The 26,375-nt window shown below is 44.7% G+C and overlaps 2 protein-coding genes across 2 annotated transcripts in view; one reads left to right on the plus strand and one right to left on the minus strand.

Annotated features, from left to right (window-relative positions):
* TWF1 (twinfilin actin binding protein 1) overlaps positions 1-19,933 on the minus strand; it is a 23,280-nt gene extending 3,347 nt beyond the window's left edge. The window contains exons 1-8 of the mRNA XM_068170306.1: positions 19,831-19,933; positions 14,326-14,403; positions 12,214-12,392; positions 8,819-8,914; positions 6,775-6,879; positions 3,369-3,494; positions 2,933-3,083; positions 2,370-2,491 (exon numbers count right to left, since the gene is read on the minus strand). Coding sequence (XP_068026407.1) covers positions 2,370-2,491; positions 2,933-3,083; positions 3,369-3,494; positions 6,775-6,879; positions 8,819-8,914; positions 12,214-12,392; positions 14,326-14,403; positions 19,831-19,855 — 882 coding nt within the window. The 5' untranslated portion in view covers positions 19,856-19,933. The remainder of the gene's footprint in view (positions 1-2,369; positions 2,492-2,932; positions 3,084-3,368; positions 3,495-6,774; positions 6,880-8,818; positions 8,915-12,213; positions 12,393-14,325; positions 14,404-19,830) is intronic.
* The window catches only part of TMEM117 (transmembrane protein 117), a 304,918-nt gene continuing 297,942 nt past the window's right edge, over positions 19,400-26,375 (plus strand). Inside the window, exon 1 of the mRNA XM_068170301.1 lies at positions 19,400-19,444. The gene's annotated coding sequence lies outside the window, so the exon portion shown is untranslated. The remainder of the gene's footprint in view (positions 19,445-26,375) is intronic.

Below are 26,375 nucleotides of genomic sequence, written 5' to 3' on the forward strand. Positions count from 1 at the left end.
CATTCTCCCCCTCTACTCAGCACTGGTTAGGCCACACCTTGAGTACTGTGTCCAGTTCTGGGCCCCTCAGTTTAGGAAAGATACTGAGTTGCTGGAATGTGTCCAGAGAAGGGCAACAAAGCTGGGGAGGGGTTTTGAACACAGCCCTATGAGGAGTGGCTGAGGGAGCTGGGGTTGTTTAGCCTGGAGGAGGCTCAGGGGAGACCTTATTGCTCTCTACAACTACCTGAAGGGAGGTTGTAGACAGGTAGGGGCTGGTCTCTTCTCCCAGGCAACCAGCACCAGAACAAGAGGACACAGTCTCAAGCTGCACCAGGGGAAGTTTAGGCTGGATGTTAGGAAGAAGTTCTTCATAGAAAGAGTGACTGGCCATTGGAATGGGCTGCCCAGGGAGGTGGTGGAGTCACCATCACTGGAGGTGTTTAGGAAGAGACTTGATGGGGTGCTTGGTGCCATAGGTTAATTGATTAGTGTTGGATGATAGGTGGGACTCGATGATCTCAAAGATCTCTTCCAACTATATTCTATTCTATTCTATTCTATTCTATTCTATTCTATTCTATTCTATTCTATTCTATTCTATTCTATTCTATTCTATTCTATTCTATTCTACTCTACTCTACTCTACTCTACTCTACTCTATTCTACTCTATTCTTCTATTTCTATCCTATCCTATCCTATCCTATCCTATCCTATCCTATCCTATCCTATCCTATCCTATCCTATCCTATCCTATCCTATTCTTTAGCACACTGTACACATTAATACTAACTAGGAGGCCACATTCTGTGTGCTTATTTAGATATAGGTAAAGTAGCTTCCTTAATGTAAGAATGCAGCATGTGGATATTTCACAACTGAAATTCCCCTACTTTATTCTCCCTTCTAAAATATAAAACTTTCAATTGTCCCAATGTCATCTCCACATTTTAATTTGTTTTCCCCACTAAAACATCCTTTAAATACTAGTTGTAAAAGCAGTGTGCACACATATTGTTGTCTCTTGAGACAGAAGGGAAGGAGTACAAACAATCCATCTGCTTAGCTGGCTTCTGCAACTCGGCAAGCATTCAAAAGCCAGGGGAAAGCCAAGGTAAGTTTAATGAACAAAAAAAGGAGGGATAGTTTGGGGTTTTATAATTTTTTAAGCACATAAACCTGAATGGAAAGAAAATACTTTCCTCAAGGTAAACACCACTCTTTTAAATTGCAGGAATTCAGAACTCATGGAAATGCTTTCACTCTGCTCTGTTGAGCATTCAACACTTCAAGGCTGCTGACCGTAGCACTTCATGGACTTGCCAGCTATGGTATTGCTGTGACAAGGACATGCTTCAAAAATATGTCTATGGGAATTTTAGGAGATACATAGTGCACTTATTTTGTTGTAAAAAGGAAATTTCTGAGAAATAATTACATCTCCCAGGCAACCAGCACCAGAACAAGAGGACACAGTCTCAAGCTGCACCAGGAGAAGTTTAGGCTCAAGGTGAGGAGAAAGTTCTTCACCGAGAGAGTCATTAGTCATTGGAATAGGCTGCCCGGTGGTGAAGTCACCATCCCTCAAGGTGTTCAAGAGGAGATTGGACATGGCATTTGGTGCCATGGTCTAGTCATGAGGTCTGTGGTGACAGGTTGGACTCGATGATCCTTGAGGTCTCTTCCAAGTTTGGCGATACTGTGATACTGTGATGTAAAACCACACAGTAATAATCCACTTAATTCATGCTGTCTCAGTAAAAAATGGTCAGCATTATCTCTGCTGGGTTTTGGACAACATTCTCACAGAAATCAAGCCTCAAAGTCCTTCTAAACTCACAGCACAAGTGTTGAGAATGTAACCATAGGTCACATATTCCACAAATGGACCATTCCTATGGTCTCTGCTCTGGAGATGAGAAGTAACTTACTGCACAGTAGTAAAATCCATACAATATGGGAAGTTCAGCTTACTTGAAAATCCCTGTTTGCCTCATCAAGAACTCCTGGAACTTAAAACTGTTATTTCAGAACTGCAGCTTAATATAATTTTGAAAAATCTTTAATAACCTTAAAGGAATTTAGTGTTCAATAATGGCAATGTGAAAGATGTTGTAGTAAGAGACTGTGTTAGTCCTAAGTAATCCTTCAAAGCGCTCTCAATGATGTACAAGGATGTGGTCATTAAAGCATCAAAGTGTTAAAATTATGAACTGGTGAAAAGCTTCCATGATCTGAAGCTTTATCACCAAGTATTTAGTCTTCATGACAAACTTTAGTAGTTACATTTTTCATTGTTTAGAGAAGATGGTAACAGAGACAGTTGTAGCTAGATACTAAGAAGGGAGCAGGAAGATGCAGAAAGTACCAGTACACCCAATGTACTTACCTTTCTGATTATCTGCATCCACAGCTGTCCTTCTACAATTTCTAACAGTGGACTTTTGCAGCTGGAGTAGAGCATTCGTTCTCGTATGCTGCAGGTATAGCCTGGCATGGAGTAGATGAAAACTGCAGGGAAAAACACACACACACAGAAAAACCCAAACCATAAATCAGACCATAACTACACTCTAGCCAAGGCTGTATCAGAAATTATTTACAGCAGAGAGCCATTGCAAATCAACTACACAGTCTGAAAGGGAAACATTTAACACTGGCCTGGATCTTCTTTGCTTCAGCAAGTGTTTCATCTCAAGTGGAGGGTGAGAGAACAGCCAGAACTTTTCATGTTTTCACATGATGACCAACCTATGAGTGTTCACAAGCCAAAGGGATCTCTCACTAATTTCTAAATGTAAGGACTCTTCAGAAGTCAGTTTCACAACCAAATGACTCTGAAATGCTCATGCCAACAAACCTTACTTTTATGACACATCTCTCTGCCTCAAAACCACTGAAGTACTTGAAGCAAGCCAATTAAATTGCATATTGGGAAAATGTTTGTCTTACCTATGGATTCCAAGTAATCTCCTTCATGTGCGTGCTTGTACAGGAAAAAGTGGTAACGTGCAGCATCCTTTGGAATTCTTTTTGGCAAGTCCTTAATTTCAGTATGAAGTGTGTTGGCCAAAACAATAATTTCATTTTTCATATCAATTTGCTGTTAACAAAGCAAACCTGAATATAGTTAATACACAGAGAGCAAACCACAGAACACAACGGGATGGGGCAAAAACTAATCTAACCATTCAACAGTCTAAGAATTCAGTGATTTATAAGGGTTGAGCAAACTTGTCTAGTGGGAGTGTCTCTTCTTATGGCCAAGGGATTGGAACCAGATAATCTTTAAGGTCCCTTCCAACCCAAACGCACCAATGCACACTGTTTAATGTGTAGGCAATCGATTTTCTGCTATCAAAACCCAGTTAAAGTATTTTATACTTGCCAGTTGTACATAATTGAGTTTCTTATTTTTCAAATTCTCCAAAGCTTGAAGAGCTTCTTTAGCAATGGGGAATGCTACTCCTTGCAACGTTTGATGCTTGGTATCTACACCGATGTCTGTCTGTACCTGGAACACAAGTCAGTTGAGATGTGAACAGAAACCTTTGCCAGCTTTCGTTTTCTTTCATATCATAACTGACAATGCATTGCACAGGGCTACACCTAGTAAGCAGCAGCTCTTCTGAGAATGAACCACCCTGAAACAGCATCCCCATAGAGAGCAGATTTGCATTTTATAATTTACAGGGCATGTTTGCTTGCTAACCTGAAAACAGTTTCATATCTCTCAAACAGCTGTCTTTGCAGAGCCAACAGAACTATCAGAGGGAAATGTGGCCCAAGCGTCAGTGAAGAAGCTCTAAGTTGAATTCTAGTACAAAGATACAAAGGCTCTGGTACAAAGGTTCACGTCTTTACTGTTCTGAGGATTCCAGAGCTGGATGCAGTACTCCAGGTGGGGTCACACCAGAGTGGAATAGAGTGAGTAGAAGAGAATTACCTCCCTTGATCTGCTGGCCATGATTCTGTTGGTACAGCCCAGGATGAAATTGGCTTTCTGGGATATGGTTGGCTTTATCAAAGGGTGAATCTGAGAAACAACTTAACTACTTTTCTCTGATTTCCCCACACAATCTATAGGGGTATCAGAATAAACTTATAGACAGGCAGTCACTCACTAGTGGTGTCCCCCAGGGATCAGTGCTGGGCACAATCCTGTTCAATATCTTTATTGATGATCTGGATGAGGGGATTGAGTCCATCATCAGTAAATTTGCAGATGACACCAAGCTGAGGGCAGGTATTGATCTGCTGGAGGGTAGGAGAGCTCTGCAGAGGGACCTTGACAGGCTGGACAGATGGGCAGAGTCCAAAGGCATGAGATTGAACACATCTAAGTGCCAGGCTCTACATGTTGGCCACAACAACTCCATTCAGTGCGACAGGCTGGGGTCAGAGTGGCTGGAGAGCAGCCAGGCAGAAAGGGACCTGGGGGTAGTGGTTTATAGTAGGCTGAACATGAGCCAGCAGTGTGCCCAGGTGGCCAAGAAGGCCAATGGCATCCTGTCCTGGATCAGGAATAGTGTAGCCATCAGGAGCAGGGAAGTCATTCTGCCCCTGTACACTGCACTGGTTAGGCCACAGCTTGAGCACTGTGTCCAGTTCTGGGCCCCTCAGTTTAGGAAGGATGTTGACTTGCTGGAATGTGTCCAGAGAAGGGCAACAAAGCTGGAGAGGGGTTTAGAGCACAGGCCATATGAGGAGAGGCTGAAGGAGCTGGGGATGCTTAGCCTGGAGAAGAGGAGGCTCAGAGGAGACCTTATTGCTGTCTACAATTGCCTGAAGGGAGGTTGTAGCCAGGTGGGGGGTTGGTCTCTTCCCCCAGGCAACCAGCACCAGAACAAGAGAACACAGCCTCAAGCTGCACCAGAGGAGGTTTAGGCTGGATGTTAGGAAGTTCTTCACAGAAAGAGTGATTGGCCATTGGAATGGGATGCCCAGGGAGGTGGTGGAATCACCATCACTGGAGGTGTTTAAGAGACTGGATGAGGCACTTGGTGCCATGGTTTAGTTGATTAGATGGTGTTGGGTGATAGGTTGGACTTCATGATCTTGAAGGTCTTTTCCAACCTGGTTCATTCTATTCCTATTCCTATTCTATTCTATTCTATTCTATTCTATTCTATTCTATTCTATTCTATTCTATTCTATTCTATTCCATTCCATTCCATTCCATTCCATTCCATTCCATTCCATTCCATTCCATTCCATTCCATTCCATTCTATAGCAGTATCTCTGAAAAGCACAGCTATTGCTGCTGAGGTTTTGCAACAGCACATACCATAAAAGCCTGCATGCTAAGCATGAGGTACATGGTGCACAGGAAACAATACTAATCCCAGAAGTGATCAACTGTACCACAGAGGTTTTACATTCATTAGTGGGGAGTTTAAATGTAGTTCAAACAAAATGCAGTGTTTGATGATAATGAATGCATTTCAACATTGGATTAATCAAAGTCAGACATCAAAATAATAAAAGACACCACTGGATTAAAAAAAATAACAAAGTTGCAGCAAAAGCTAAGTGGGGTGAAAACTTAATATACAGAGCTGCATTTAACACAAGGGTTTGCTGGTATCCAGCTGCAGAACCAAACCCTATCTCACACAACCACACATACCACAGCAGTAAAATAGAAGCCTAAGGAGCTAATTAAGATTGGCACATAATCTGTTTTAATATGTATCTGAACACAATGATCAAGTGAAGGACAAAGGTGAGAAATCAATCCTCTGAAACTTTCCAAACCCTAGCTATATGGTAATCATTAAATTAGTTGGTTAAAGTCATTTTTTAGAAGTTTTCATATAAGGTCTTTGTAGCAAAAGCAGCTAGTCCTTTTAAGAGACTGATTTGCTTGGTTTGGACTTCAGTTTCATTTTTATTGGAATTCCAGCCACTTACTCTGTCTTAAAGACAAGTGCACTGGTGCTGGAAGCTAAATACATTTCCTCTAGGAACAGGCTGCTGAAATAGTCCTGCCAATCACTGCAACATGTTGCTACTTTGTGTTTTCTCTACAACTTCTGCCACTATAGGAAATGTTATCTGAGCAATCACAGAGTGGTTGAGGTTGGAAAGCACCTCCAGAGATTCATAGTATCATAGTATCATAGTATCAGTCAGGGTTGGAAGGGACCACAAGGATCATCTAGTTCCAACCCCCCTGCCATGGGCAGGGACACCCCACACTACATCAGGCTGGCCAGAGCCTCATCCAGCCTGGGCTTAAACACCTGCAGGGACAGAGCCCCAACCACCTCCCTGGACAACCCATTCCAGGGCTTCACCACTCTCATGGTGAAGAACCTCCTCCTCACATCTAGCCTGAATGGAAGATTATCTTGTCCAACCTTCCTGCTCTGTCAGGTCTCTGTCCAAGTAGCTTTTGAATTATCTCCATGATGGAGACATCACTGCATCTCTGGGCAACCTGTGCCAGTGCTCTGTCACCCTTCACAATATAACACATCCAGAGATAATAAAAGCATGTCAAAGGCCAAAGTTGCAATAATTAAGTTCTGCAGTTGGGAGACTTCTGACTCAAGACAGTGGGCCTTGCAAACTCAGCACGATCATGTCACTTCAACTCTGCAGTCTCAGTTCCTTGAGAAATAAATTTATATACTTATCCACACCAACTTCCTTAAAAAGTCCATTTTCTGTTCTGCCTTTATTTTTCACCTTATAAAGACTTTCAACCCCCTAGAAGGACTTTTTCCCTGCAGTAAGTTTGGAACTCTGCACCCAGTTTCCCACTTATGCTAGAAGACAATGTTGGTACCTCGTTAATCTTGATTTGTCGAAGTTCCTCTTCTGCTGCAGTCAGGGGTGCAGGGGAGGACTGTGATATCAAGTATTTTTTGTATCCATTCAATGAAACATCATCCTGAAAGCACAATATCAGTTTCAATCATTTTTTGGCAATAAGCTTTCTTCAAAGACCTTCTATGGAACATAAAAATCCCAGTGACCTCCTGTACAGTTATGGTGGGTTTATTTGAATGGTGTAGGTGAACAAGTGTAGGTGCCTTTGCAAATTCAGCTCATCTTCCAGTACAGCAGGCTCCACTGGGCTGCTCTTGCACCCAGTTCTACCATGGGAAGCATTTCCACAATGTCTCAAATTACCTTGCTAATTACAAATTTAGCATTAATGAAGACTGTGTGCATGACATTATTCAGCCTTCTTAGGCAAAACCTCAGGGAACTGCTACAATGCTAATAAATAATGCTCAGACTGGTAGCTTATTGGTAGTTTCCTATGTGAGACAGAAATGCTACCTCAGGACAAGGTAGTTGGTCTTACAGATTTTAGAGGATTCACCCCCATGCAGTGAGATTAAGAGATGCTCCCATTATTCTCAGATTATTTAGTTTCATAACCATTTGGAGTAAGGCCTTCTTAGGCTGAAGTCCTTAAATACACTTAGTTACTTGTTCAAATGAGAGCAAAAACATTTAAACATTGGAATACATATAGCTTTTAAGTCTGTGAGAGCCCTATCTTCTACCTCCTCAAATAATGTCTGGGCAGGGCCTGGCCTTGTTTCAAACAAGCTGTGACAGTACCTGGTCTGAATAGTCAACAGGTGATGGTTTTGATGGCCCTTAATAGTTCTCAAAGAGAGCTGCTGGCCTGGAGATGGTTTTACAGTGAAAAGCGAGAATTTCTGCGGAAGCAGGAATTCCCTTTCCTCATTTTAAAACCACTGCAATGGTGCCACAGAAAAGTAGGCAACAGACACTGCACACCTCACCTGTGCCCATCTCTTTATGATTTGGAGAGAGATCCACCACCAAAATGCTATAAAGTGATATTGCACCTACAACAGAAGATGTTGCTAGATGTATGCCCACCACCAAGAACTTGGACTATGCCCGTGAGACATCACTGGAACTAAGGGTGGTGATATCTTTGTCTCTTTCTCTCTATTTTTCCCTTTCCTTTTTCCTCCCATTTGCCCTCTGCTCTAGTCCACCAAAGCATCCTTAAGTGAGAGCTTTCATTGTGTGGCAGTTTAGTCTAAGTGCCTCCTGCTGCTGTCACACAAGATACACCTCTGGTGTAATGAGTGTCCAGCCCAGTGGGTGGACACAGGAAATAGCCTATTTCATACCCATAATGTTCTGCTCCCTATAAATCTATCAGCAAGGTCTCACACTTTCTCTTTCTTCTCTCTCTACTCCCGTGAGAGATGCTTTCCTATCTGGTAATGGTGGGGGAGTATCTCAAGGCCCCTTAGGCCTGGCTAGGCCTAATGCCAGGAGGAGAAAGGCGGGGGCAGTCTCAGACCTGGCCTAGTAGAGAGAGACTACCCTAGTAGTAGAGGGGGAAGAAAGAGCCCTGGGGGTTTTGGGTATACCCTCAGGTAGGGAGAAGGGAAATGTACTGGGAGGCTTTTGGGAATGCTCTAAGGGGACTCGGTATGCCTTGGGTTTCTTTTGTCACTGTGCTTGTAGCTCTCTGTAAAACATTCACTGCTTTTCCATTTAAACTTTCCATCACTTCTGCAACCCATTTGTTTGAGTCTCATTTTTCTGCCCCAGTGAGAGGCAAGAGAGGATCTGCCTGGCCTCAAACTGGGACACACTGGATCGAATAAACCTAACTTATCAGCCATTTGGTGTCAATTCACCTCAATTTACTCTGAGGGAATTTCTGTATCTTAGGACGATCCTCACCACTGCCCAGGGTTGGCTCAGGAAGCTGGGTTGTGACAAACTCTTTTTCCCCTTAACCACAAGAGAGTAGAAACACCACAAATTCATACCAGTAACATCAGTTACTACATTCAAAGTGCTGACCTTAGAATAGAAAAACGTACCTGCACGGTTCCAAACACTTCATCCTTGATATGACCACCTCCAAATTCTTTTTTAAGCGTTGCTCGGGTTGCGGCATACAACATCTTTTGACGAACCTGATGAAGTAAGGAGATTCCTGTAACCTCTGTGCTCTGTGATGTCATTCCTTGCTTTTTGATTGCCCTGGAAAACGTGGTCTAGCTGAGGATGTCCCTGCTGACTGTGGGGAGGCTGGACTAGGTGACCTAGCTGGGATTGTTTAGCCTGGAGAAGAAGAGGCTCAGGGGTGACCTCATTGCCCTCTGCAACTACCTGAAAGGTGGTTATAGCCAGGAAGGGGGTGGTCTCTTCTCCCAGGCAACCAGCACCAGAACAAGGGGACACAGTCTCAAGCTGCACCAGGGGAAGTTTAGGCTCAAGGTGAGGAGAAAGTTCTTCCCCGAGAGAGTCATTCATCATTGGAATGTGCTGCCCAGGGACGTGGTGGAGTCACCATCCCTTGAGGTGTTCAAGAGGGGACTGGACGTGGCACTTGGTGCCATGGTCTAGTCATGAGGTCTGTGGTTACAGGTTGGACTCGATGATCCTCGAGGTCTCTTCCAACCTTGGTGATACTGTGATACTGTGACACCTCTGGAGGTCCTTTCCAGCCTGGACCATTCTATGAGTCAATAATTGTTTTTCATTAATTGTTTTTCCCTAAGTCTTTTTCTTTCTGTTAGAATTTCTGTCTGTTAGAAATTTTTCCCAGTGGCATAAGAGATAAGTTTTAGTACAAGAGATAGATTTTTAGACATAAATAAAAGTGTTTTAATTACCATAGGTATTGGCACAGCCTTAAGCTCAGATAAAGTTGCAGCTGCCAAACACAGCTGCTGGGTACGGAGAAACTAAGATAAAAATTCTAGAATAGAATAGAATAGAATAGAATAGAATAGAATAGAATAGAATAGACCAGGTTGGAAGAGACCTTCAAGATCATCGCGTCCAACCTATCACCCAACACCACCTAATCAACTAACCCATGCAACCAAGCACCCTGTCAAGTCTCCTCCTGAACACCTCCAGTGACGGCGACTCCACCACCTCCCTGGGCAGCCCATTCCAATGGGCAATCACTCTCTCTGTGTAAAACTTCCTCCTGACCTCCAGCCTGAACTTCCCCTGGTGCAGCCTGAGACTGTGTCCTCTTGTTCTGGTGCTGGCTGCCTGGGAGAAGAGACCAACCTCTGCCTGTTTACAACCCCCCTTCAGGTAGTTGTAGACAGCAAGAAGGTCACCCCTGAGTCTCCTCCTCTCCAGGCTAAGCAGCCCCAGCTCTCTCAGTCTCTCCTCATAGGGCTTGTGTTCCAAACCCCTCACCAACTTTGTTGCCCTTCTCTGGACTCGTTCCAGCAAGTCAACGTCCTTTCTAAACTGAGGGGCCCAGAACTGGAGACAGTACTCGAGGTGTGGCCTAACCAGCTTCAAGGCTGGCTGGAACCCAACAAGAAGAATCAACTAGAAGGAGATAAGGCAGCAATGTTGTTGGGAGACCAGAAGGTGACAGTGAAGACCCAGAAGTGAAAGGACTTTATCCATGTAAAATAAGTTTTTAGAAATCCTGGTGCGTATGTATTGTTAAGCTCTGTGTAAGAGGGGTGATTAGCTCCGCTTGGGGCTCACAGCCTTTTGGATCGAGCCACTGCGGCCCATGCATGTTCTTTACTACATTAACCAATGCATACTGACAATATGCCCTATGAGGAGAGACTGAGGGAGCTGGGGCTGCTTAGCCTGGAGAGGAGGAAACTCAGGGGTGACCTTATTGCTCTCTACAACTACCTGAAGGGGGGTTGTAAACAGGCAGAGGTTGGTCTCTTCTCCCAGGCAGCCAGCACCAGAACAAGAGGACACAGTCTCAGGCTGCGCCAGGGGAAGTTCAGGCTGGAGGTCAGGAGGAAGTTTTACACAGAGAGAGTGATTGCCCATTGGAATGGGCTGCCCGGGGAGGTGGTGGAGTTGCCGTCACTGGAGGTGTTCAGGAGGAGACTTGACAGGGTGCTTGGTTGCATGGGTTAGTTGATTAGGTGGTGTTGGATGATAGGTTGGACGCGATGATCTTGAAGGTCTCTTCCAACCTGGTTTATTCTATTCTATTCTATATGATTATAGCAATCATTAAGTCTTTTACCACATCACTAGTGTATAAATAACACAGCATTCTTTTGGTTTGGACTCTTTGGCTGTTTGGGGGTTATTTTGGTGTACACAGACCATGCTGGTGTACCATATCCATTTGTTAATGGACATCTTTCTCAAACAAGTATTTTAAGTGCTTCAACTGAATTCTGATGTAGTTCTTAATAAAGAGTAAACTCCACAAAATGATGATGATACTAACACACACTATTAAATTCTCAGGGCATTCTTCTATGCATTATTATCAAAACCATTCCAAAACTAAATTGCAACTTTAATAAAGAGTATGAGCCTTTTATTTTTTTTTTCACATAGGAAATAAAATCAAATCAACATAATCTTTACTCATGCTAAAGGGGAAAACCACAACTGCTTAGATCTTTTGCCACTGCTCTGTGTACTGATGGATACTGCAAAAAACTCATCCATGTTTTTTATTTCATAGTGACACCAGGCAGTTTTGGTTCAACTATAGAGCTGAAAAATGACATTTTTGGGGGGTGAAGATCTAATGATGCTTGCTCCCTATCAACTTTTATCTAACACAGTTACTTTTCACTCTCTCAACAGTCCCATCTTCATGCCTTCCTCTCCTTTTCCACCTAATCTCTTCTGTGCACTGCAGCTCTTGATGTCTTACTATTACCTAACTGGGAGTGAAAGTAGTAGGAATATTGGCAAAGCTTTACCCTCTGTCCACCCTTATCTCACATTCTCAACACACTGTACACAGTATCCTATTTTTTCTAATAAATCCATAATACTAATCTAAGTTTCCTCCCATGTTCTTTAACTACTGACTGAAAACCAGTGTATTTTGTGGCAGGTCACAGATTCACAAGTGTCAGCTGGGCAGCCGGCAAGCCAAACAGAGTAACAGCTTGAGCTCACACTATAATCCTTCTGTCTATGATGACACTCATTGATATTTCTGTCCTATATCCTTCCATGAGATTTCCTGAGACACTGACAGCCAATGAGACACTGATAGACAAATAGGGCAAAACCACTGTCTTGTCTCCTCCGGTCAGGTTACAAATAAATTGGATCAGCTGCACTCCATCTAGACCCACTGACATCAGCTTCAGGAAAGATGTTTTCCCGTGGGAAAGAGAGGGGAAGGTTGGGGAATGCTTCACTTCTCAAATCCCTTTCCTTCATATCTAGGATTCAGACCAAATGGTGCTGTTGAAAAATCATTAACAACATGAAGTCTCTGATGACTGTTACTTACAGGAGAGTGATCAGGTGACCATGCAATGAAGATCCATTCATATCCTTGAGCATTCTGAGAATCTAATCTGTATAATATATAGCATGGTTGCTTGTCTTCAAGAAGGGGAAGGACAAAAGAATCATAATCCTTTTCCCATGATCCAACTGGCCGTCTAGAGGATCCCACCACAAGCTGCTCTAGAATTGATAACCAAGGCTACAGGTTAGCACCAATATAGTTAATGCTATTTTTCAAAGTTAGCAATTACAATAAACGGTTAATCAGACCTTTCATCTCTCATAATTATGTCTACAAGAATGGAAGTCCAGGACATTCAGTATGAAAGTGGGTGAACTCCTAAAAAAGCTGAGCATGTTCAAACCCTAAGGGGTGACCTCATTGCCCTCTACAACTACCTGAAAGGTTGTTGTAGCCAGGAAGGGGTTGGCCTCTTCTCCCAGGCAACCAGCACCAGAACAAGGGGACACAGTCTCAAGCTGCGCCAGGGGAGGTTTAGACTCCAGGTGAGGAGGAAGTTCTTCACCGAGCGAGTCATTCGTCATTGGAACGGGTTGCCCAGGGAGGTGGTGGAGTCATCGACCCTGGAGGCATTCAAGGGGAGATTGGACGTGGCACTTGGTGCCATGGTCTAGTCATGGGGTCTGTGTTGATAGGTTGGACTCGATGATCCTCGAGGTCCTTTCCAACCTAAGTGATACTGTGATACTGTGATTTTAACATGGTAATGTGCTGACTGTCATCAAGCTCCTTGATTTAAAAGGGTAAGACTGACATTAGTGATGTTAGCGAAACGCACACAGAAGCAAAAGAAAAACTGTCTCCTACCAGTTAGCTTACTTTTAAATTAGGATACTTAAAGAGAAGCAAGATGAGAACAAGCTTTTAGATCTTAGAATTAGTGATCTTCTTGCTACATCATACTAGTGTTTGTACTCATTGTAAAGGAGTCAGTAACTCAGTTAAACAGTGCAAAGAGTTTGGAATGAATATGCTTGCACTAATCACTTTAACTTGACTACGTAAGTAGATAAAGCTGTTTCTAATACAGCTTCGTGACTATGGTCTCTTCAAATGACTGAAGTTGTTTATTATGTATAATTGGCTTAAGCCTGCATAGATTTCTTCAGGGGAGATTATGTGAACAGCTGCACCAACAAGATTTTTCTCTTATTTATAAAACATATCTCAGCTTCCAAAGCAAAGTATTAGTGTAGTGTCTTTCAAAACATTTATCAGCTTCCCAGTAAGTGCTAGCTCTGCAATCAAAACAGAAATACCTTGTTTACATGAGAGCCTACAACAGTTTGAGGACCATAGTAGTAGCTAGTCTACAAAACATCTTCTGAGAGTCTAGGACATAACTGCTAAAAGTCCAGACAAAATTACAGCAGTATATAAATGCCTCCATGGGAAAACTTTCAGAGCAAGTCACAGAACACAAACAGTTCAGGGAAAGGGTTGTTCAGATGGAAAGCAGCCGAAGCAGTACACCCAGATCAGAGGATCTGCAATGTTGTTGCCAGTTCTGAACTTTAGGTGGCTTTGTACTCACTTGGATTCAAAACAGAAAAATACAGTTGGAGGAACTCTACTGCCCAGCATCAAATCTCTTACTATCTCCAGTCAGCCAAACTCAGTTTGACTGTTATCTGCTGAGTAGCAGAAGGCTTCTTTCATATTTAAAAGTAGCATATCGTTTTAACTTGCCTAATGGGAATATAAACCAAGAATTCAATGGTATGCCAGTACTTGCTAACTTGTGCTAGTAAGAACTTGACCACTGTGACCTGCCCATCCTTCTTTCTGTAAGGAAAGCAATATTACAATGTCAGATTTCCTAAGAAATGGAAACACAAAGAAGGTTAACAGTAGTTTAGCTACCTAACAATTAAAGTATGTATGCGTATGCACATGTACGTACACGTATAGATCTCCAGCCAGAAAGTATTTCAGTGTGCTGTAAATGAGTGAACTCAACTCTAGAAAGAACCTCAGTAACATCAAGGTTTGTGGAGTTTTCAGTTTTTTAAAACAAGTGTATGAGTAGATCACTAAAACAAGTAGAAAACACCTAAAAGCATCAGAGAAAAAGGTTAAAATTTGACTAACCGTTGTCAATGATTATTTTTAAAAGCCTGTATTGTCCATTTCTGGCTCCAACAAAGGTATCTTTAACACTTCCACTGGCTGAAAAAGAGAAAATAAAGTAACCAAATTAACACATTTCACTTCCACAGGATAAAGAATATTCACAAAGGTAAGAAAAACCACCAGGAAAACGTACAACTGGCTCTTCGCTACAAAGGTGGACTGAGAAAGGAATATGGGAGTGATGTTCCCTCCACGCTGCACACTGTTGCAGCCACTGGCATGCCACAAAAAGATGACATGCAACATTACAGAATAGCTCTGCTTTATAGCATACTGTCTGATTTTCAACACTGTGAAGCTTAATGGTGACATCATATCAGCACTCTCGGGTTTCAGAGTTTGCACGGCAGCACAATAGAAGTATGATGCATCTCAAATTACAATCGCTTCATGAAGTCTGCAGGTTTAGTCAAAACTTCCAGAGAGAAATTTTACACCTGCCAGGAAAATGTTACATCTAGCAAATGTGCCAGTCTTTCCTGGGGACAACTCTCTGAAGAATACCCTAAAGGCTGTCACACATTTGATTCTATAAGGTGATATGAAAGAGAAGCACAGAGTAGTTTGAGTTGGAAGCAACCTTTAAAGGCCATCTAGTCCAAACCCCCCAACAGTATGCAGGGTTATTTTCAACTAGGTTTAACCCAGCCTTGAATTGTTTCCAAGGCTGGGGCATCTAACAGCTCCCTGGGCAATGTTTCAGTGTTTCTTCACCCTCACAGCAAAAAAATGTCTCCCTTGTTATCTAGCCTAAACATGCCCTTCTTTTAATTTAAAACCATGACCCTTTGACCTACCACTGCAGGACCTACTAAATGGTTTGTTCTGTTCTTCTTTATAGGACCCTTTTACATATGGATATGCTGCAGTAAAGTCTCCCTTGAGCCTTCTCCATGCTGAACAATCCCAACTCTCTCAGCCTGTCCTCATGGGAGGGGTGCTTTCTCATCCCTTCATTTTTTTGTGGCCAATATCCAGGTCTGCTCCAACAGGTTCATGACTTTCTTGTACTGAACATTCCAGAACTTGACGCAACACTGTAGGTAGGGTCTTACCAGAGTGGAGTAGGGAGGCAGAACCACCTCCCTAGCCTGCTGGCTATGCTTTTGAGGCAGCCCAGGATACAGATGGCTGCCTGGGCTGCATTCTTGCCAGCTGGTCCAGCTTTTCATGCACCATTAACCCCAAGTCTTTCTCTGCAGGGCTTTTCTAATTCCTTTATCCTGAGCAAAGCCTTTGACACCATCCTGCACAACATCCTGGTCTCCAAGCTGGTGCAGTATGGGTTTGATGGATGGACCATTCAGTGGATAAAGAACTGGCTTGATGACTGCACCCAAAGGGTGGCTGTCAACGGGTCCATGTCCCAGTGGAGGCCAGTGACAAGTGGAGTCCCTCAGGGATCAGTCCTGGGACCAGTCTTGTTTAACATCTTTGTGGGTGACATGGACTGTGGCATTGAGTGCAGCCTCAGCAAGTTTGCTGATGACACCAAGCTGTGTGGTGCAGCAGACACACTGGAGGGAAGGGAGGCCATCCAGACAGACTTTGACAGGTTGGAGAAGTGGACCCATGACAACCTCATGAGGTTCAACAAGACCAAATGCAAGGTCCTGCATCTGGGTTGGGGCAACCCCAAGCACCAATATAGGCTGTGTAGCAACTGGCTTGAGAGCAGCCCTGAAGAAAACAACTTGGGGGTGCGGATGGATGAGAAGCTCAACATGAGCCACCAGAGTGCACTTGCAGCTCAGAAAGCCAGTAATATTCTGGGCTGCATCAAAAGAAGCATACCCAGCAGGTCAAGGGAGGTGATTCTCCCCCTCTACTCAGCTCTGGTGAGACCCCACCTGGAGTACTGCATCCAGTTCTGGAGCCTCTATTATAGAAGGATCTGGAGGTGCTGGAATGTGTCCAGAGAAAAGGGCCACGAGGATGATTAGAGGGCTGGAGCACCTCTCCTGTGAGGACAGACTCAGAGAGTTGGGGCTATTCAGTCTGGAAAAGAGAAGGCTCTGAGACCTTATTGCGGCTTTGCAGTATCTGAAGGGGGGCTGCAAAAAGCTGGTGAGGGATGTTTTAGGGTGTCAGGTAGTGATAGGACTAGGGGGAATGGAACAAAACTAGAAATGGGTAGATTCAGGCTGGAGGTGAGGAGGAAATTCTTTACCATGAGACTGATGAGACACTGAAACAGGTTGCCCAGGGAGGTGGTAGAAGCCCCATCCCTGGAGGTTTTAAAGGCCAGGCTGCATGTGGCTCTGAGCAACCTGATCTAGTGTGAGGTGTCCCTGCCCATGGCAGGGGGGTTGCAACTATATAATCCTTGAGATCCCTTCCAACCCTAATGATTCTATGATTTATCACCCTGCCTGTATTGATACTGAGATTTGCCTCGACCTAGGTGCAGGTCCTTGCACTTGGCCTTGTATGCACAGGCCCACTTCTCAAGCTTGTTCAGGTCCTTTTGGATACAATCTCATTCCTCAGGTGTGTCAGCTGCACCACTCAGCTTGGTGTCATCTGTAAACTTGCTGAGGGTGCACTCCATCTTGCTGAGTCATTGATGAAGATACTAAACAGCCCCAGTCCCAGTACAGACACCTGAGGGACACCACTTGTCACCAATCTCCATCTGGACGTAGAGCCTTGTATATACTGAGACTTATCTCCTTCTGTATATCTTGATGACATTGTTCAAATCCCAACCTACCCCAACAGGAGAGCTTCATAATGAATTTACAAAGAAGTAACTTAATATGCTTTAAAATATCTGTAATTCACATTGATGCTAAACTGCAACTGTGATGGACTTACTTCCCTAAACACATTGAAGAACTGTGCTGGCATCATGTGATCATTCTTATCTCAACTGCTCTGCTAAATAATATGAGTGCAAGTAAGTTTAATTATACCATAGACAGGGGGTTGTATAACATTTATTGAAGAACAGTTATTTCAAGATGGTCCTTTAAGTAACCCCACAGAATACAGCATAGCAAAACAAATGTCAAACTAGGAAGCAAAATGGATTATTTATAGTCAGGTTAAGGCCAACTGAACAGATGGACAGATGGTATCCAACAACATGACTGCCCATACTCAAAACATTTTAAATTTATGCCCATGGAAGTGATGCCCAGGCCCATCCTGAAATTCTAAAATGGCATGGCAGGAAAAAGGGGAGCAGAACAAACTGAACTGCATTATCAGTCCAACCCCGAGCTTTATCCTACTTAGCATCTTCCCACTAACTAGTGCAGACCTTCAGTGTAATTTGCTATCAGCTTTTCTAATTGTCTGTGCCAGTCTTCACCATTCTGTTCAGCATGCAAACACTGTGCCCCTTCTTAGACCTGTCAATTCCCCCAGGACTTTTCATTGTCCTATTCTTCTCTATCATCTTTTTTTGTTTCTTATTCTCGTTTCAACCCTACAGATCAAAACAAGACCAAAATACAGGAACCATTGTGCCAATACCAGAACTGTGACAGCTTCTGAAGAAACATTTTGAGACAAGATGTTTGAGAAACCAGCTCACTATCGAGTAATCTATGCTTTCTTTTGCTCATAAAGGTTTAAAACTCACACTAGAGTGACACGATTTTCTGCTTAAACTTTCAGCATAGCATAGACAGAATTTTAAAAAGAGTTTATTAAGCAAATATTTTACAGGGAATATTATTTTTAAATCATTTAGAAGACTGTAAAGACGTACTAGTGCATTCCCCCACAGCTCAGTGCATTCTGTGACTTCCTACACAATTTATCTGCACTAGCCTGTTTGAAAGTCCAGTCCTTTTAGCAACTGCCTGGTACATATCACTGTCCCCATGACTTCGTTTCTGTTTCTAGAAAAGAGCAGCCCATGCTGCCAAATCTTGCAATTGTTTATGAGTGACAGTAGCCTGTTTGTAGCTAGAGCCAGCAATGGCACAACAGGCACTATTCCTCATCCAAATTGCAGAAGCGGATGCTTTGCTGCAACCCAGGACCCCTGATTAGTGCCTGCCAAGGCAGGATCTGTGCAGGAAAGCTGCCGAGTTTTCTACAGCTCTCCTCAGAGGACAAAAGATTCTCAAAGACATGAAGGAGAGCAGCAGAAGAGGCTTAGCCATTCTTCTTGCTTGTGGTAAACAACAGGATATTCTTCTGCTTCTCCCTCCACCATTGCTAGGAAAGAGAACAAGGGAATGAAGAGCCACTCTGACAGTGTTCTCCAGCCTGGGAAAAAAGCTATCACAGAAGCCCCTCTAGCCTGAATAAGATTGAAGAATGTAAGAAGCAGCAAAAAGCAACAAAGGCTGGCATGCAGGGAACTGAATAGATGCAAAAAGGTGCAGACCAAATACCGCCAATAGACTAAAATGGGAATAGAAGATCAGGGAGGAGCCGCTGTGGCTGGGACAGAAGTCACCTTCAGTAATAAACACGGGAGAGCAGGCAAAGTGCACAGTACTAGTCACCAAACAAGCAGATCGCTGAACCCGAGACAGTAAAACCCGACCACCACTCCCCCTCGCCCCTAATCCTGCAGTATAATCCCCTACTTAGCAATACTGTTGTTCGGAGGGACACAACAGTACTAGGAAACAATACGCGATCTAACTGCTCCTCGCACCCTCCGAGGCCTGGAAACAGAGGGGAAATACGGTTTCCCAATACTTTTCCCCCTTGTGGCCTCCAGTGATGGGCTTTTTAGTGGGCTCCTCCACTCCTGGGGTCCTGATTCTCCTTAGGGCTCCTGCTACATCAGATGCGGCAGCGACCCTCGGCATTTCTCGTGTTGTCCAACCCATCCCCAAACGGCTGCGGTGACCTCGAGCAGGCGACAGCTTCTCCAGAAGCCGGGAGGGGCGGGAGGTGTCCGGACAGCCCCCAGAGCCCCAGGCGCCGGCCGTCTCCTCACCACTCAGCCCGACACAGCAGGGCAACTTGCGCTCAGGGAAGTTACCTGAGCCAAGGGGCGGCCCTCCTTGCCATTCACGGGATTCTGCAGTGAATAGTTGTTTTTTCCAGGCGGATTCCCGACCGCTCTAAGGCGGACAGGCGCAGTTAGGAGTGCTGATAAACCCTGGTAAGTCATCGTCTGACTGGGAGCGAAGCTCTGGGCTCGACCTAGCGCTGCGGCCGCTCGAAGCTGAAGCCAGTAGCAGTTTCCCCCACTCCGTTCGCCTCCCTCTCTATCCCGTGGCGGAAAGGACGGGCTCTTCCAGCAGCGAACAAAGAGCGCGGCAGCGGGGGAAATTCTACCGGCAACAGCCCGTTAAGCCGCCGCAACGGACACCTCCCCCCGCGCCGCACACCCACCCGACCCGCGGGGAAAGGCGCTCCGCCTGATCGCCTCCTGCTCAGCTGGCAGGAGCAGAGGAGGGAAGGGGCCCGGCTGTCATGAGGGTGACAGGTGGACACCGCGGCGCGGACGTGGCAGTCAGCGCCCGCGGGGGAGAGCCGCGCAGGTACCTTGGATACCGGTCTGGTGGGACATGTCGCCGCGCCGCGCCCGGGGCAGTGCCGTCTGCCGCCTCCCAACCCGGCCCGGCCCGGCCGCGCACACGTGACGCGCCGCCTCCACTCAGCGGCCGGGAGGGAGCGCGGCGCCTTCCGGGCCCCGCCAGCACGGGCCAGCCGCCGGGCCCCGACAGCGGCTGCCGCGTTGCTGCCCCCTATAGCAAAGCCCCCGCTGAGACACGCCGCACCCTTGGGCACGCCGGGCACGGCGCCTCCTCTGGGCCAGCTCCCCGCTTCGGCCACTCCGGACGGCTCCTCTGGGTCCTTTAAAACGGGGGCGAGGTGTTCTGTCCGTCGCTTCATTTCCCTGCCATCCCAAGGTGTGTGGTGCGACCTGCAGCCGCTCATAGACGGCCTTGCACCTGCTGTCATCTTCCGTGGCAGAAAGGGACAAGTGCCCCCCACCGTAGGGTTGCTTATTGGTTGATGTGATGTCCTGAAGCTGAGGATTCCTACAGATTCCTGAGAAGCAGCAGGGCTTTCATGAATCCCTCTTCAACCTGAGAACATAAGAAATGCTTTAACAGGACACACCAACTAGTGAACCAGGCAAGAATGGAAGAGCAAGTCAAATGCATGATAATCCTTCCCTGCTTCACCTTCCCAGCCTCCAGGGCACCGCAGCTCAGGAATTTCTGAAGTCAGCTGTGTTGATAGATTCGGGTGCCTGCGCTTTGTCACATCCCTAGTTTTAAAAAGTGAGGCATTTAGTGTCCTATTTGGGAAATGTGAACTACCACTGTAACTGTAGTATGTGAGCCATGCTGTGTAAAGCCTGTCCCGCAAAGAAGTCACTATGGAGACACGTCACCAGCTAATGAGCTAGGTCTAGCTGTGAGAATTGCAGCAGCCTGGGAAGCTGAGAAGCTGCAGTTTATCTTTCTTGTAGCAAGGAGGCTGAAAGAGACAGGGAAAAGACTTCCTGTGAAACCAGAAATATGAGACAGGAGGTGCCTTCCAGGTACCTAGAAGTGAGCTCTAATTCCTCTATTATAAGCCTTTGGGAGAACAGAGGTTATAAAAAAAAAAATGAAGCAACTCTTGGAGAAGAGCTTTTCCAAGGGGAGAGGTGTACTAGAGCTCCAGCCAGAGTGGCAACTTAAGATACAGTAATATCACAATTACTTCCAATCATATGAGCCTAAAGCCTGCCATGGGACCCATATGCTTGGTTCCTCCTTAGTGTTAATGTTTGTAGAGGATGAATTTGCCTAAAAATGTATGAGGAAAAATGAAGTTTTCCTTGATAGGTAGATGTCCTGAAAAGACAGATCAGTTCCTTGATTCAGTTAATATGTCCCCAGGAGTACTACTACTGACACAATATGGTAAGGAGGATATGTAGCTAAGGCTGTGGATGTGTGCTTTCAATGAAAACCCATGGTTAGACTGGAAAGATCAGAGTGATATGAGACTACAATATTTGTCACTGTAGTGAGGGTGCCCTAACTGGAGAAGAGGAGACTCAGGGGTGACTTATTACTCTCTACAACTACCTGAAGGGAGGTTGTAGACAGGCGGATCTTGGTCTCTTCTCCCAGGCAGCCAGTACCAGAACAAGAGGACACAGTCTCAGGCTGCGCCAGGGGAGGTTTAGGCTGGATGTTAGGAAGAAGTTCTATACAGAGAGAGTGATTGCCCATTGGAATGGGCTGCCTGGGGAGGTGGTGGAGTCGCCGTCACTGGAGGTGTTCAGGAGGAGACTTGATGGGGTGCTTGGTGCCATGGGTTAGTTGTTTAGGTGGGTTGGATTGGTTGATGGGTTGGACACGATGATCTTGAAGGTCTCTTCCAACCTGGTTTATTCTATGTAATTCTATGTAATTCTATGTAACTACCTGAGGTCATATCACATCATTCCCACCAGTCTGTCAGAGTACAGAAGAGAGATTTTATAATTCATAAGAAACAAGGCTAGTACACACTGGCAGTGTGTAACACTGCTTTGTGGCTTTCCTATACTTGAATTAATTTTTTTTCCATCATACATTGTTTTGTACCTAGTTGAGGCTGTGACTGTTTTGGTAGAGAGAGCATATTGTGGTTCCCAAATTTTAATAAGATTCTTTTAGCTGAATAATAGAAGTCATTTAAAGAAAGGGAATATTTTTAATAGACTTTGGTACAGCATTTCCTATGTGACTTCTGTGTCTGATTTTAATTTTCAGTGTCTTTATTTTAATTTCTTCTTACATTTACTTCTTTATTGATTTAACAATGCTCTATTCACTTTCTTATTAAATGCTGTGGTTATAGTCTCTATGGAATCCTCAGTTAATTGTGTTCATGGTTCCATAATGGTGTGCAAGCTTTTTTCTCCTGTTGTGATGTTGCCAGGAAGGCCTGTTCCAGGTTTGAGTATAATTGTCCACCTGACAATGGAAATGCACACATTTTTACACAGAGATTTTATTTTACTGCAATGTGTATCTGTCTGGAGGTGACATTTCAAACACTAAACACATTTCCAAGATCTGAAGAGTGAAAACCTTTTTACTGAACAATAATAGTACAACTTAATTTTCTTGCTGTGGAGCTGCATTCCCTGTACATCTCTATACCGATGGCTTCCAAAGCTTCATCTTATATTACTCTTTTCCTTCATCAGCATGCTTTTCAAAAACAATCATATCTTCAGAAGATAATTAGAGTACTAGAGAATTAGTCCACCAGCAAGATGAACTTTCTTCCATGTAGAGTAAAAATGAGTATCATCTGCTTCCTTCAGAACTACGTGCAAACTCAGTTTCTTCAACTGCTGTTGCTTCCAGTATTGTCAATTTCCATGCCTCCATAGTGTAGCCTGAGAAAGAAATTAGAAATCACACCCCTCCTAGGGGCAGATTTGCTTATAGCTTTAAGGATATGTGTGAAAATTGTTCCTAGGAAAATGGAGTGACTTCTGAGTGTGCCAGTATTACCTGTTTCTAAATCTCACAGTATCACAGCATCACAGTATAACTAAGGTTGGAAGAGACCTCGAGGATCATCGAGTCCAACCTATCAACACAGACCTCATGACTAAACCATGGCACCAAGTGTCACGTCCAATCTCCTCTTGAACGCCTCCAGGGATGGTGACTCCACCACCTCCCTGGGCAGCACATTCCAATGGCAAACGACTCGCTCGGTGAAGAACTTTCTCCTCACCTCGAGTCTAAACCTCCCCTGGTGCAGCTTGAGACTGTGTCCCCTTGTTCTGGTGCTGGTTGCCTGGGAGAAGAGAGCAACCCCTTCCTGGCTACAACCACCTTTCAGGTAGCTGTAGAGGGCAATGAGGTCACCCCTGAGCCTCCTCTTCTCCAGGCTAAACAATCCCAGCTACCTCAGCCTCTCCTCATAGGGCTTGTGTTCAAGGCCTCTCCCCAGCCTTGTTGCCCTTCTCTGGACACGTTCAAGTGTCTCAATGTCCTTCCTAAACTGAGGGGCCCAGAACTGGACACAGGACTCAAGGTGCGGCCTAACCAAAGCAGAGTACAGGGGCACAATGACTTCCCTGCTCCTGCTGGCCACACTATTCCTAATGCAGGCCAGGATGCCATTGGCCTTCTTGGCCACCTGGGCACACTGCAGGCTCATGTTCAGGCGGCTGTCGATCAGTACCCCCAGGTCCCTCTCTGTTTGGGAGCTCTCCAGCCACTCTGACCCCATCTCAGAGTATGAGGCTCTGAATCAGCCAACACACTGTGTTCAAGTCAAACAAAAAGGTGCTTCTTTGTGATGGCTACGGCTTATGGATAGTCTGCTGTTAAGAAATGCAGCGATAAGAACTCATTGCTCTCTTGCCATTGTAGTAAATGATTATTACAGTATGGAGAGCTCTCACTTTACACTCATCAGTAAGTCTTTATAGCAGTATATCTCTTAATTTCATTATGCTTTGAGGTATTTCTGTTCATTTTTCTTAAATGAGCAAGTAAACCATCTAGCTCCTGTCTCTTAATATTCATAATCTGAGGGGATTTTCTTTCTGGCTACCTAAGCAGCTGACACAGTCAGTACTCATTTAAGTCTGGGTGGGCAGGAACATGCTAGACAGACTGAAGTACAATATAGTAGATAGCCAGGTTTGATGTACTGGAGTTTTCCTACCCACTGCCATAGACAAAAACAGGTTTTGCTATCCTGAAAGTTGTAGACAGCTGATTCTTGTACTGTTTTAGTATGCTCTGATAATAAGAAGCCTGTGAAATAAACTGAACAAAGTACAAGTGGTGGGAATGTCCATATTTCCTTCATCCTTCTGTTCTGTTAAGTGCTTTCAGACATTATTAAGGACTTGATTCTGAATATGGTTTGTTGGGCATCTTTGTCCATTTCTAGTCCTTATTCCGATATGGTATATCCATAGATAGACACTAGACAAGGCATCTTTACATTCTGTATGCACAACATGACAGGCAGCTTGATGTAGAGTTATTTCATGCCGTCAGTGATTTGTAAATTATGAAATTTCTCAAATGTTGTTTGTTCTTTCATATATTTACCCTAATAGTAGTGATTGACTGACCTGTAAATACCCCTGCAATCCCAGGCACAAATACAGGCTGGGCAATGACTGGCTGGAAAGCAGCCCTGAGGAGAGAGACTTGGGGCTGCTGGTGGACGACAAGCTCAACAGGAGCTCTCAATGTGCACTTGCAGCCCGCAAAGCCAATCAGATCCTGGGCTGCATCAGGAGAAGTGTGGCCAGCAGGTTGAGGGAGGTGATCCTCCCTCTCTACTCAGCTCTGGTGAGACCCCACCTGGAGTACTGTGTCCAGTTTTGGAGACCCTATTACAAGAGGGATATGGAGGTGCTGGAACGTGTCCAGAGAAGGGCCACAAAGATGATCAGAGGGCTGGAGCACCTCTCCTATGAGGACAGACTGAAGGAGTTGGGGCTCTTCAGTCTGGAGAAAAGAAGGCTCCAAGGTGACCTAATTGTAGCCTTCCAGTATCTGAAGGGGGCCTACAGGAAGGCTGGGGAGGGACTTCTCAGGATCTCAGGTAGTGATAGGACTAGGGGGAATGGAATGAAGCTGGAGGTGGGGAGATTCAGGCTGGATGTGAGGAGGAAGTTCTTCACCATGAGAGTGGTGAAGCCCTGGAATGGGTTGTCCAGGGAGGTGGTTGGGGCCCCGTCCCTGGAGGTGTTTAAGACCAGGCTGGCTGAGGCTCTGGCCAGCCTGATGTAGTGTGGGGTGTCCCTGCCAATGGCAGGGGGGTTGGAACTAGATGATCCTTGTGGTCCCTTCCAACCCTGACTGATACTATGATACTATGATACTATGATACTATGATTGTGCAAATTGACTTGTGATCCATTCACCTTTTCAGTGACTCTTTTCACATTTCCTGCTCTGCCTCCATGGTGTGTTATTTGAATGCATTTCTGAAGTGCATTAAACAGTGCAACTGTTCTCAATGCTGCTGTTTTCTCTCCAGTGGAAAAAAAACAAACACATTTTAATTATTTAAAACCTATATTTGCTATGTGAGTTATTGATGACAAGTCCCAAGAAGTTTCCTTTTGTGTGGAGTGCACAAGAGCTTTTTAGGAATTGTCTTACATGATGTTCAAAGTAATCCTTCAGTCAAAGAAAGCAACAGTTCCCTTAGGTTTTTGGAATAGATTTCTAAATCACCATTTCCATCTTAAGCTATTTGGACTAAGCTAGTGCAGGTGTATCTTCTTACCAGACCATCATATATAAATGACCATAAATACCATGATTTTAGACTTAGCAGGGTTCTAGGGGAAGACTACACAGAAAGCAAAGGCAGGTTCATGATCTGCTCTAGCAGGGTGGATGTCTAAAAAGGACTTACTAATCATTTATAGCAGGCTGTATTATATTGCTTTAGCCCAGAACAAAGGTGATAACAAAGCATCAAAACTGAAGGCAGATTGTTATCTTCATTCGACAAGAATAAAGTCTTATTGCCACCATGAAAAAGCTCCACTTAAATAACACTTATACTAAAATTAATGTCTTGCTTTGGAAAAAAAACTCCAAGGCAAACAGGAGCTGCTGCTTGTGTTCATGTAAAGCCCTCCTCTGGATCTCAGTCTCTAAAACTTGTTCCAATATTGATTTATTTTTGAAGGCACTGGGTACATTCAGTGTCTTCTAATAGCCTCTCCTTTCATGTCTTTATGTCAGTTAGGGCTACTCTGCCTTCCCCTCCATTGGATTTGCTAACTATCTCTTGATGAGAAAGAAAATGGGCTTGGGACTGTTTCAGTCCCATTTAGGTGATCATACTAACAGTCCAGCATATGATGAGTGCAGAAGGACTCCTTTTAGAAAGCTAGGGAGTCCTGGCAGAGAGCCACCAAACACAATACTGTCGAGATTTAGAGGAGACCTTATCTGCCAAGGCTGGTAATTACCTCCTGCAGGTGGGTGGCATGTCTGTCCAGTAGTTGTGTCTGAGCATAGGGCAGTGTTTAAGTTTACATGATCCAATGAGCTGGTAGGTAGGTTTGAGTGCTTGGGAAAGCTGTAATTTTC

The sequence above is a fragment of the Melanerpes formicivorus genome, unplaced genomic scaffold (assembly GCF_026170545.1).
Source record: "Melanerpes formicivorus ecotype bairdi unplaced genomic scaffold, bMelFor1.0.p_v2 SCAF_3, whole genome shotgun sequence".
Taxonomy (NCBI): Eukaryota; Metazoa; Chordata; class Aves; order Piciformes; family Picidae; genus Melanerpes; species Melanerpes formicivorus.